At 39.2% G+C, this 12,313-nt stretch overlaps 1 protein-coding gene and 1 long non-coding RNA gene across 2 annotated transcripts; one reads left to right on the forward strand and one right to left on the reverse strand.

Annotated features, from left to right (window-relative positions):
- Nucleotides 1-642: 642 nt before the first annotated feature.
- On the reverse strand, nucleotides 643-2,000 carry LOC136443628 (uncharacterized). Its single transcript, XR_010757179.1, has 3 exons — nucleotides 1,546-2,000; nucleotides 1,032-1,153; nucleotides 643-705 (listed from the first exon to the last, which is right to left on the reverse strand). It is a non-coding gene; the product is annotated as an uncharacterized lncRNA (long non-coding RNA).
- An 8,461-nt stretch (nucleotides 2,001-10,461) lies between these two features.
- On the forward strand, nucleotides 10,462-11,268 carry LOC136443019 (lysophosphatidic acid receptor 3-like). Its single transcript, XM_066440068.1, has one exon. The coding sequence runs from the start codon at nucleotides 10,462-10,464 to the stop codon at nucleotides 11,266-11,268; it is 807 nt and encodes a 268-aa protein (XP_066296165.1).
- The last annotated feature ends 1,045 nt before the right edge of the window (nucleotides 11,269-12,313 follow it).

Here is a 12,313-nt window from a genome sequence, read left to right on the forward strand (position 1 = left end):
ATGTGAAGTAGCGCTTGAACTAATGCAGGTCCGCCTTTCTTGATCATGATTGGGTGTATTCCTTCTATGGGGCTGGGTGCAGGGTTAGTGTTCATTCTGTTAATGGCAGCTTGGACTTCTTCTAGTTCAAGGTCTGCATTCAGGGGGTCTTCTTGGTCTTCTTCGTCGTTGGTAGATTGCGATTCGTGTTGGATGATGGCCTGTACTGCGTTGGTGACGTTGTGTTTCCATTTTGTAAGATTTCCGTCCATGTCAACCTCGCAGGGCGCGTAGGTTTCAGTGGCCACTTGTGCAATCTCTTGGTCAGTGACTGCCACTTCTCCATTGGGTAGTTTCAAGGGTTGTACAGCTGTTTTAGTGTTCTTGTTGAGGTGAGACTTGATAGTTTTCCAGAAGGCCTGGGGTTGCTTTGGATCCATACTTTTTAGTTGCTCGTCCCAGTGTTAGCTTTGAGCCTCTTCTTCCATGTGTGTGAGGGTTTCCTTCTCTTTTAGATACTTGTTCAGGTTGTGGGTATCTCTTCGTCTGTGGAATTTTCTTAGGGCTGTTTTCGTGGTCTTCATTTGTTCTTCTAGTGCTGGGTTCCAGTGTCCTTTGCTGTGGGTGCTTATGGTCTTCTTGTTGATGATGCCATCCGTACATCTTTTCTCTCCCGCGATCACTTCGTTTGCCTCAATGGACTTATTCATGTCTACCTCTGCTTCGCTGTGTTTTAATTAAAAAGAAATTGTCACTCACTAATGCCAACGTTAATTGTTGCCGTCGCTATTTATCGTTTCACGATTCATTTACAAGACACACTTCATCATCTCATCAATGCTCTCTTTTCGAACACAACACTTACACTAAACGAAACAAAGCAATAGCAAATAATAATATCAGGAAAACAACATAAAGTACCTGGTCATGTTAACTACTTATCTTTAAGAATAGCGTATAATAAATAATCCTTATGGAAACAGATATCGACGCAAATATGATCAATATCATCGCAATTCTGTATACATTAAAAAATTCAATTTTCCGCTTACCTATCGACGAGAGTATCAGCATACTCCTTGATGTTGACACCATGCTGAGCCAAGGCCACTATCGCTGCCGTTTTGTCCGCGTCAGGAAGTCCTAGTATGTCATGTTTTACGAAGTAGACTCTCTGAACAAAGATGAATTTAAAAAAGAATTATTATTTTTGAGTACATAATAATAGTCGAATACTATTGTTCATATGTGTTACATTTAACCGCAACATTTACTTACAATCAGCCTCATAGACAAAAAGCTTCTATAAAATTTTATATTCATTAAATGTAGAAGTGCAGATAGATTAAGAATGTGATTTCGTGAAATAAGTGATTAAATACAAATGATGTAAAATGAATGTAGACAATGATTCCATGACTAAGGTATAGAATAATAGCATGTTCTTTTGACCTAATTAACCTTCAGTACCAAAACAGTTTGGTTTTTACGTTCGTATTATTAACATAGTTCGGAAGCGCACAATTACAAATAATTAAGTTAAAAGGATACTGTTTAACACCTCACCTGTCCTCCGCGGTGCGATAGGGTCTTCACCTCTCCCAGATGTTGATCTTGCATTGCAAGCATGGTGTCTGCAACTTCCCTCTTCCCTTAGGTCTTGAAAAAGCGTTTCGTTAGAAGATTTTTTACTGACAGGACTCGTCCTGGAACCAATAAGATGCTCCCCGACAGCGTCTGACTCCCGAAGTTTGTGGTTCGCCGAGACGTTAAAACTGACTCAAGGTGTGGCACGTCAGTTGTAGAAGCGGGCTTTCTTGGCACGTCAGTTGTGGAGTTGTCGACCGTCCCGGCATCCTCATTATGTCTTCGGCCGTGCATAAGGCCGGTATGATGTATGCTATAAGTCACAACGGCCACAGCAGCGGAGACGACTCGCTCTGGGATTACCATAGGAAGACTAAGCCCGCTGTCTAAAGAGTTGGAAACCTTGTCCGGCTTGTCAACGGCGTGAAACAAAAGCCAAAGCCCTGCGCTGACTCGCAGGATCTGTCCTTTCCCCTTACTGGAAAAGGCTGAAAAAAACAAAGGACGCCAATTGTAAATTTCCAGAAAGATCAAAAACAGATAAGCACAAATAGAAACATGTAGCAAAGTTATTCCTGTAACAGTTCAAACAATAATGTCCACAATCCTTGCTATACAAAGTAAATGTCAGTTCTTGTGACATTTCAAACACCTGTTATAGAATACATGTTCTAAAACATGTTAACATTACAACCAGCCAAATTAAAACGTATGAAAGAATTTTGCATTGGTCAAAATATGTGATCATTTCACTAATTCTGATACATTATTCTCAAATGTAGTTTTACACTTGTATCAAAGAGCTGTACTCACAACACATTAAGTTGTCCTCGAGCATCATCATAAAAGGCTTTGGGGAGCGACCCAAGCACAACAAGGCTATAACCTCCCGTCTTCTTATACAAAGTTAGGATGACGTCATGGTTAGGGTGACGTCATAACTTCGGACAACTTCGTACACCACCCGGCTGACTGTCCAAAGTTAGGATGACGTCATAACTTCGGACAACTTTGGACAACTTCGGACATCTTACTTAACTTAGGACAACTTCGTGCATTTCACCCTGATACTGGACATGGGTGAGCTTCGGAAGTCATGTATTTAAATAAAGACTTTGTACCATGTGTACTAGATAGAATCAACTGAGGGGAAACTGTAATGTATGTAAATAAAAAATTGTACTATTTGTACTAGATAGAATCAACTGATGGGAAACTGTAATGTATGTAAATAAAAACTTTGTACCATCTGTACTAGATAGAATCAACTGAGATGAAACTGTAATGTATTTGAATAAAGACTTTGTACCATGTGTACTAGATAGAATCAACTGAGGGGAAACTGTAATGTATGTAAATAAAAACTTTGTACCATTTGTACTAGATATAATCAGCTGAGGGGAAACTGTAATGTATGTAAATAAAAACTTTGTACCATTTGTACTAGATATAATCAGCTGATGGGAAACTGTAATGTATGTAAATAAAAACTTTGTACCATCTGTCCTAGATAGTATCAACTGAGGGGAAACTGTAATGTATGTAAATAAAGACTTTGTTCCATTTGTACTAGAGTCCATTCCAAGTTACCGCGAGGGTTGTTATTGTCATAATTTAGAATTATATTCAAGTTATTGTTATTTGTTTAAGAGATGTGATACTTAAATAATATTTTGAATTTGATTTCAACTTTCTAAATATTTTCTAGAGGAAACTGTAATATATGTACATAAAAAAGAAAGCTACAATAAAATACCTGTATATTGTTCAAAAGTCTCATTCGCTTTTCTTTTACCTTGTGTTCTAATTTGACCATTATATTTTCTTCTCTTGAATTCTCAAAAGCTTGAAATAGTCAATGTTTGATTTTTGCAATTTGTGCAAAAATTTATGAATTGTGTTATAATCTCTGCTGGACCATTGATGCAAATATTAGTTTGGGCACAATAATTATCTTCGGAGAAGATTATGTTTTCGGTTGAAAAATCTGTTGGGTGGGTCTAAATGTATGTCAGGAGCATAACTCAAGAAAGCTTCGATGAATCTTTATGACTTTCGGTAGGTGTGTAGTGTCAAGTTCGAAAATGGTTCACCTTGTGTTTTTCAACAGTACCGCAGCGGACTTTGCATTTTTTGTGTTTGTATGTAGGCAACAAAAGTGACGGAAACGTTGATGGACCTTCATGATTTTTTGCAGGTGTGTAGATGTTGTAAAAACGGAGGTCAAGTTCAAAAATGGTTCCCCTTGTATTTTCCGTCGGTACTGCAGCGGGCTTTGTGTGGATGTGTATTTGTATGTCGCCACCATAACTCAAGAAGCTGTTGATGGATCTGTATATTATCTGGTGGATGGGTAGGGTTTACAGAAAGGAAGGTCAAGTTCGATAATGGGCCTTCTAGCGGGCACCTTAGGTACTGCAACAGAGCTTCAAAACTTGGAGGCATATTTTCTGAAAGTGCTATGGTTATGATTTTTGTTCGGTAGATAGTTCATGCCACAGAAAGTAAGTTCTGTTAATTTGGGCCCCCTAGCGGCTTGTTAAGAACTACAGTGGGTGTTTTTGTTTTGACATTCGGACATGAATAACTTGAGAAGGGGTCGACAGATCGTCGTGATATTTGGTATTTACAGAGCTCAGATGGTGCTTTACATAATCAATGACTAATTATGCAAATCAAGAGCTAATTTGCATAATTAGAAAGGAAAGTTTGTTAACCCACTGCATTTCATAATCGGACATGGGACTGTCAGGTCATGTAACCAGATGGCCTTGCATAAACGTACATGTAGGTCAAATGAATAAACTACTAGTATCCTCCAAGCAGAGGTGTGGGTCCTGCTGGTTTTTAACGCGTTCAGTTCAGGCATTTTTGTTCACCACGATTGGCGACATAATGAAAAGGGGACAAAATAGAAAGCCTGACAAAAACACATAAAAACACGTCAAAAACCAGCCAGACCCACTTCTTGGAGAGTACACTGTACCAAAACTGCACCACTGTTAGGTGCGGAAAAGTCATGTACTATGTCTTTCAAAATGTGTATGATATGGAATAAAGATTTGTTCTATTCATATATATTGACTACCATTTCATCATCACTTTCAACTTACAACACTGCAATATCGAACCTTTGTGGCCCATATAATATCAACATACTCATATTTTTTCATGACCAGTTATAACATATGCATTTGTAACACCAAATGATGTTAACCCCATCAAGACTGGACTCATTCGCCCCATCATAACTTCCAAATGGTATGGTGCATGATCGAATTTGCAGGGGGTGATAAACACGTAAATATCAATCACTCTCCATAATAAGCCTTGATTATTTGGCGAAGATAATGTGTTCGTGGAACTCTAGTTAAAGTTGATATTTGCATCAATGGTCAAAAATCAGACATTGACTATTTCAATCTTTTTACAACTCAAGAGAAGAAAACGATATTGATTGATGATATGATACTGATTGTGCATCAGACAAACCAAAAAGCACCATGAGAAAGTTAAGAAAAAATGAACGTCGATATTGTTTTTGTTTGTGTAACTGTACAAAAACATAATTTTCTTTATTTTCCCATGGGTGCATTTTGATTTATTATATAATAATGCTGCTTGTGGATCAGAAAAAAAACAATGAACAGTGTTTGCAGAAAAGCGTTTGGACACAAAATTTGCATTAATATTTGCATCAATGGTCCGCAAGTGTTAATGGCACAATGTAGAAAGTTGTACACAAATTACAAAGGTCTAATTACAGACAGTCCAATGGACTAATGTAGTCGATTGGCAATTCAAGAGAAGAAAATCTAAATTTTCAAATTGTACCAGTTGCTGCAAAATCAAAGGCAACATGTATTTTTGCTTCTTGCCCATAGTCAACCATTTGTGAAAATGTATTGTTAGATCATCGATTTTGATTGAATCTACTTTTTAACATAATTTGTAAGAAAAAAAATCTGAATATACTGAAAGTATAGTATGACTTTAATGGCGCTTCTAGTCAGCCGCCCGTAACCGCCAGCCGGTTACGCTATTTTTTATTCATAGTGGACCTATATTGAGTCAAATGTGAAATGACATGTTCCTCTTCTATGAACATAATTACCAGTCAGGAAAAGACACAATCACCACTAAGACTGAAATGTCAGTAACTTAATTATTGAAACATTTCTTTATTTTTTTTAAGAACTCACGGTGAAAACATCTCTAACAAGGCTTCAAACAAACAGCAGTAGTTCTTGGGGGAAATATGTATAATGTGATAAAATGTATATAACTTGCAGACCATACGACTGGCCAAAAAACTACAAGCGACGCGTTTTCACCAAATGTAAAAAAAAGGAGTGGTTCAGTTGGGCCTGCTTTCTTCATGCCTATCAATGGTTCGGCCATGTGTTGACTTCTGGGACCTGTGACAGGGAAACATTCAAACATCAAATCCTACATGTAGATTCAACCATCTTTCACTAAAATATACATTTGAAATCAAATCAATCAGCACAATCATTAATGCTTTCAAACACATATAATATGGCAGGTTATTTTATCTCATAACAGGCTCAGAAAATATTTTTGACACTTAAACTAGGACATCAGTCTGCAAAATTACGAAGCACTTTTTCAACGGTTTGGAAGGATTACTTTTACGCGCTTACCACGTACCCTCCAAGCAGGGAATGGGTTCCGGCAGGGTTTTTTTACGTGTTTTTAGGCGTTTTTGTTGAGATTTCTACTTTTTTTGGTCTCTATAAACAAGAGAGACAAAAAATTAAAAAGGAGCCTACCTACCTACACGTAGTCCCTAGAAAAAGTAGAACGCTCGACAAAAACGCCTAAAAACACGTACAAAAACTGCCGGGACCAAACCTCTGCTTGCAGAGTACTTACACGTAAGTCGGTGTTTTGTAGTTGGAAGCATATGTTAGGCAATCTAAATATCTAAAAGACCATTCTACTCCACATTAAATAAAATTTTCCCATGACCCTCTCGCCTTTTTTATTGGCCCTCACCTCACTACCATAGCCAATGCAGGTCAACGCAGACATAAGTGCTACACTTATATGTGTCAAAAGTCAGGTGGTCTCGTTGCTGATTCACTCTATTTACACAATTCAATCTATACAACAGGATAGCATTCAGAGACTGCTAGAAAGGGAAATTTATTTATTCATATTTCATCTTGAGACACCTGGTGATAGCTAATTTTGGGGCCCAGTATAACATATACAGCCAAACCTGCCCAAGGCGACCACCGGTACCGGGAGACCGAGGAAAAGTGTTAGCTTCGGACAGGTGGTCGCCTTGAAGAGGATCAACTCACAACATGTTTCCAAGTTGAGATGTTAATCAATACAGTATTACATAGATGGATGGAACACGACTTAATTTTAGAAAGCATAACTACCACAAGGTTTAATTCCCATTGACAGAAAGATCCTACAAAATTATATTTTAGGTTATCGTTTTAATTTTGATGTGCCGTTACATCGTGTACAAATTCTGTCATACTTTTCTACGCTGCGTCAGGTACTGGAAGCATATGTTAGGCAATCTAAATATCTAAAAGACCATTCTACTCCACATTAAATTACATTTTCCTATGACTCTCTCGCCTTTTTTATTGGCCCTCACCTAACTACCATAGCCAATGCAGGTCAACGCAGACATAAGTGCTGCACGTATATGTGTCAAAAGTCAGGTGGAAGTACCTGACGCAGCGTAGAAAAGAACATATGTATGTCATGTTTTTTTTTTAAATGTATTAACTGGCTTACCCTTTCATGCTTGAATGCCAACCCAAATGAAATAAAGCCCTGGATCTTCTGGGTGCAATCTTGAGTGAGGAGAGGGAGAGAATATGGACATCTTCCACGAAGATCATTAAAAGTGAGGAATGTATTGGCCTCTTTGCTTATGACTCTCATACAGTTGATATGATTGTTGCAGAATACTATATATGTATATATGGGGCAAACAGAACAATGTTTTTTATCTAAATCCTCCAAGCAGGATACATCGAAGGGAAAAATTGCAACATATATTTCAAGTATGATACGGGTCGGTGCGATCCTGTCATCAGGCCAACAAGACATCCATATTTTCAAATACCATAAAGAATGTAAGAAGAATTGAAGCGACAAAACACGTTGTCACAACAAGTCTTTGTCCCTGTATTCAATAAAACATTAACTAACACTGATGTTAACATCAAAATTATGAAATTATATATTCAGATCCGGGTTTGTATAGAACATCAAGAAAGCAGAGACAACGTTTTCGGTACATTACCACTAGGAACGGAAGTCTCATGTGGCAGACTGACTACGTGTTGCTGGTTCTCCTCACTTTTCCTCAACTGAAGTTCTCTTACAGACTAGCTCTCCGCTATTGCGTCCTGACTGTCTGAATTGCCGTGCCTTAGAAATCACCCGTCTTGTCTTTTTGCCTTCAACATGCAGACAGTATCCTATTACAAATTTGATATGAGGGCTGTGCTATCATCCATGAAATTTACTTGCTGTGGCCTTAAGCATAATACAAACGGAAGCTAGGGGCAACAATAGCTTACTTAAGTTTGCGATAGGGCGGTGTTTAAAGTTGTCGGATGGAAATTTGTCAGACTTGTAAAGAAAAATCGTCGTATTCCCAGGATTGCTTCTATTGTGTCCAAAAATTACAGATACGGGTTTGTATAGCACATGAAGACGGCAGAGACAATGTTTCCGTACTCTACCAAGTCTCCTGAGTCATGAGGCAGACTGACGGTGACTTCATGTTGCTGGTTCTCCTCACTTTTCCTCAACTGAAGTTCTCTTACAGACTAGCTCTTCGCTTGCTGCCCTGTCTGACTGAATTGCCGTGTATTAGAAATCAACCGTCTTGTCACTCTGTCTTCAACAATGGTCTACTCAAAACGCATGGCATTAATTACTTCATCTGACCCTGTTATCGAATTTGATTATAATGGCACAGCAATTATACAGACTATGTCCTATTACAAGTTTGATATGAGGGCTGCACTTTGTCTTCCTGTAAGTTGTGGATGAGGAGCAATCTTATTACAGCTTGCGTACACAATAATTGTACAACGCATTTGTACGGATTTATACACTACTTACATGTGCAAATGCCTTTTTACGGTATCTAAAACGGTTTTGCGATAAAACTGACAGTAGTTTGCAACATATTGCACTATCATCGGTATTATGACCATTGTCAAAGGGCAAAAAATCTTATTTTTTTATCATTAACGGGGGTTGCCCTAACTTATGACGCGCCCTAACATGTGACGGTTTTGTTAGTGATCTTATTATGCATAAGTACGCCGTGTTTGTGTCCACTGACTATGCTCATAAGGAAGGTATTAAATAAACCAAGTTCATGCACATAATTGTTATTTGCATTCAAAACATATGTGTACATATTCATTTCTTGTTTTGTCGAGAATAGTATTTTGACAATAATGATGGCAACGCTGAGTAGAGGGTCACTGCGTAGCTAGACGGCCCGGCACCTAAATATACGACCTGTGCCAAGCAAATATACAACTGTCATACACATAAAAAACATAACTTCCTTAAACACAAAAAATTGGGTCTTAAAGTGTTTTTTGAGAAGAAAACCAACCAAAGAAAACAACGTAAACATCGCTGCCGTCTGGCGACGTTGCTTTCCCGCCATTTTTTTGGGCCGCGATGGTGGCGGACGGCGATTCAACGCACAGCTTTGTAACGTTCTAACATGTGATTGGTACCGTCTATGAAAAGGAAACTGAATACAGAGATGGCGAAGATATTTCCCAATAAGTAGACGGTGTATTGTTGATGTAAGCGGTGTCGTTTTTTCGTAATGATTTTGTAAGTCGGGTCGCATGCAAGACGTACGTCGGGCCGCGCGCAAAGTGCGTAGTAGCCTATTTCCCGTGAAAACATGAGCTGGGATGCGCTAGATATAGCCCTTCTCACATGACGTTAGAAGTGCACAAAATTTTCCGGTTAGAAGAAAGCTATAATATAGCAGACTTCAAGCCTTATTTACATTTCCCTAACTTCATCGCCAACTTCCGTTGAGAGCATAATTACCAAAGCGTAATAAGTTAGGCACACTATCTGGCGTAGCACTAAATCAGAAGGTACATTCGTGAAAATATTCATGAACGTTCATGAATGTTCATAAACGAACATAAAATTCATGAATATTCATGAACGTTTACCTTTATTTTTAGCGACAGGGAGGGTTGGAGGAGAGGGGTCGTGACCAGATGATGATGATTTTGCATACTAGCTCCTTAATGTGAGAAATATTGTTTCGTATTCAGTATTGTACATGGTAGATACTGCCTTAGTGTTGTTGTAAACAGTGTTTTAGTCGAAGCGTGAATGATTCTTACCGTTGATATTGCTCCTTGCATATGTATGTATGTTGACTGAAATTTTATATGGAATAAAGTCATAAAAACATTTATGTTTAAGTCGTTTATTGGTTAGTTTTTTCACAGCTCATTTCACCATATCTTACATTTGTGGACAATCAAGGACAACGCGCCATTCGTCTAAATGCAATCATTGTAACACGACACATATGAGAACTTTTAGAGGTGAAGTGAACGCAGTATTAAAGTTGAGGTGTTTCGCGGGAAATCCACACGAAACACTCAACGTGTTACCTTATTGTATGCACGAACCATGACGTCAAATCGTATAGCATAACTGATTGCAAGAAGAGGAGGACTTGTACGTTGTAGTCCCGGAAGGCCGCGTATAATGAGGTTGGCTACCATAGAGATGACATTTTCGTCACCCCAGTAGTGTTTTGCTCCCACTCGTTTCGAGACCTCTCCCTCCATACAGTCTCTTTACAAGTCTTATTCTTGTAAACGCGACGACATGACGGGTTATACAGAATACTGCACTGGAGTGGCGCTGCTTGTTTTAATCGCTACAAGTTGCTACGTTGGGATGACATCTGCTTCTGAACCCGGCTTCAGCCTGACAAATGGCGATTTCGACAGAACTGGCTTTACCAACGACTCAACCCTGCGGAACAGTTCGTTTGAAAACTGTACCAGTGCCGGACTAGTAGTAAACATCACTTCCAACGTTTCAAGATGTTTGGAGAGCGATTCAGGTGGTACAGCTTACACGTATTCCAAACCAGTAGGAGCTGTGTACGCTACATTATGCCTCGGCATCTGGTCAGTCGTTGCAAACAGTCTCCCACTAGCAGCCATCATAAAACATGAACATCTCCACACGCCCGCATACATCCTCATGGCTAATCTGGCCGCAAGCGACGTCATGACCGGCGTAGACTTTGTGTACACCGAAACTATCCCGTCCATCGCCATGACCCGACTCCGTTTCAAATTGGTCTTGCTCTCCGGCCTCTCCTCTGCCTACAGTCTGCTGGTCCTGACGGCTGAGCGTTACTGGTTCATCGTCCACGGGATGACCTACGTCAACAACGTCACCAACGACAAGTACAAGGTAATGATCATTATCGTTTGGGTGTGGTCTGTCCTGCTAGCGATGCTGCCCAACTTCGGCTGGAGCTGCGGAAGTCGTGCCGCGGAAGGATGCCTGTCCTTAGGGGGAGGGCTGATGCTCGGCTACGTGGTCCTCGTCCTGGTTTTCATTTTCATCCCGATGGCGGCAGTCGTCTATTTCAACCTGGGTATCTTCTGGTGCCTGTAGATGCCTAGATATTATATAATAATAGTTTATTGCAAATTCATGCCCGTAGGCTAATTGCATGTTGACAACAGTGTCGAAATACAAATGTACGGTAAAACAAAAGGTATACATCTAATACAAGATCATTCTATATTGCTATTCTATAGTAAGTTTCTATATCTATGGTACTAATGCGGGGTTTGATTTCTTCTCTGAAAGCAGTGGAAAATAAAAAGTCCCACACTTTCAATGATGAGTGGGTTGGAAGATTTTAAAAGGAATATGAGTTTCTGGGTATTTCTTAATCTAGAAAAGTTTTTGGAGATTTCGGATACTTTCGTGAATAATCTGTTTCTTTCGGCTTCAAATTCGGGACATTCGCATATAAAATGTATTTCATTTACCACTGCTTTCGTTGCACACTGTTCACATGTTCTGTCCTGGACCGGTAGCTTTTTGTATCTCCCTTTCTCTATTTCTAATGGGTGCGCGCTAAGTCTTATCTTACATATTGCCGCACGTTGGTCAAAGTCATTATGATACAGATAATTTTCCATGTCGTTTTTACGTTTTTGTAAAATCTTAGTTTTCCTTCATCTTTCAACAGGTTATGAAAGAATGTTTGAATATACATATCTTCTAATCGTATTCTTAACAGTGCACATGTCTGTCTAATGTCTATATTAGCGTTGTCGGTATACCAAATGTATGAGTAGCCACAATTGTCAAGTACTTCCTTTACATGTTGAGTCCAGTTTTTCCTACGATTATTGACAGGTATATGCTGTTGTGACAGAAGTGCGTCTACTTGGAGAGGATGTGAGGAAATGTCTAGTTGTCTGAGTCGTAGCCAGTATTTGACTATGCGGACTGAAACATCTAGATCGACTGGAAATATACCCAGCTCCGCTCTACATGCTACGTTACTTGAGCTTCCTTGGACACCAAGTATATTTTTTACAAAATCTGTTTTGAATTATCTCGATAGGACACTTATCGTTCAGGTAATCCTTTCCCCAGATTTCGCAACCGTACAACATGATAGACTTAATACATGCGTTGTGAA

The sequence above is a fragment of the Branchiostoma lanceolatum genome, chromosome 10 (assembly GCF_035083965.1).
Source record: "Branchiostoma lanceolatum isolate klBraLanc5 chromosome 10, klBraLanc5.hap2, whole genome shotgun sequence".
NCBI classification, from domain to species: domain Eukaryota; kingdom Metazoa; phylum Chordata; class Leptocardii; order Amphioxiformes; family Branchiostomatidae; genus Branchiostoma; species Branchiostoma lanceolatum.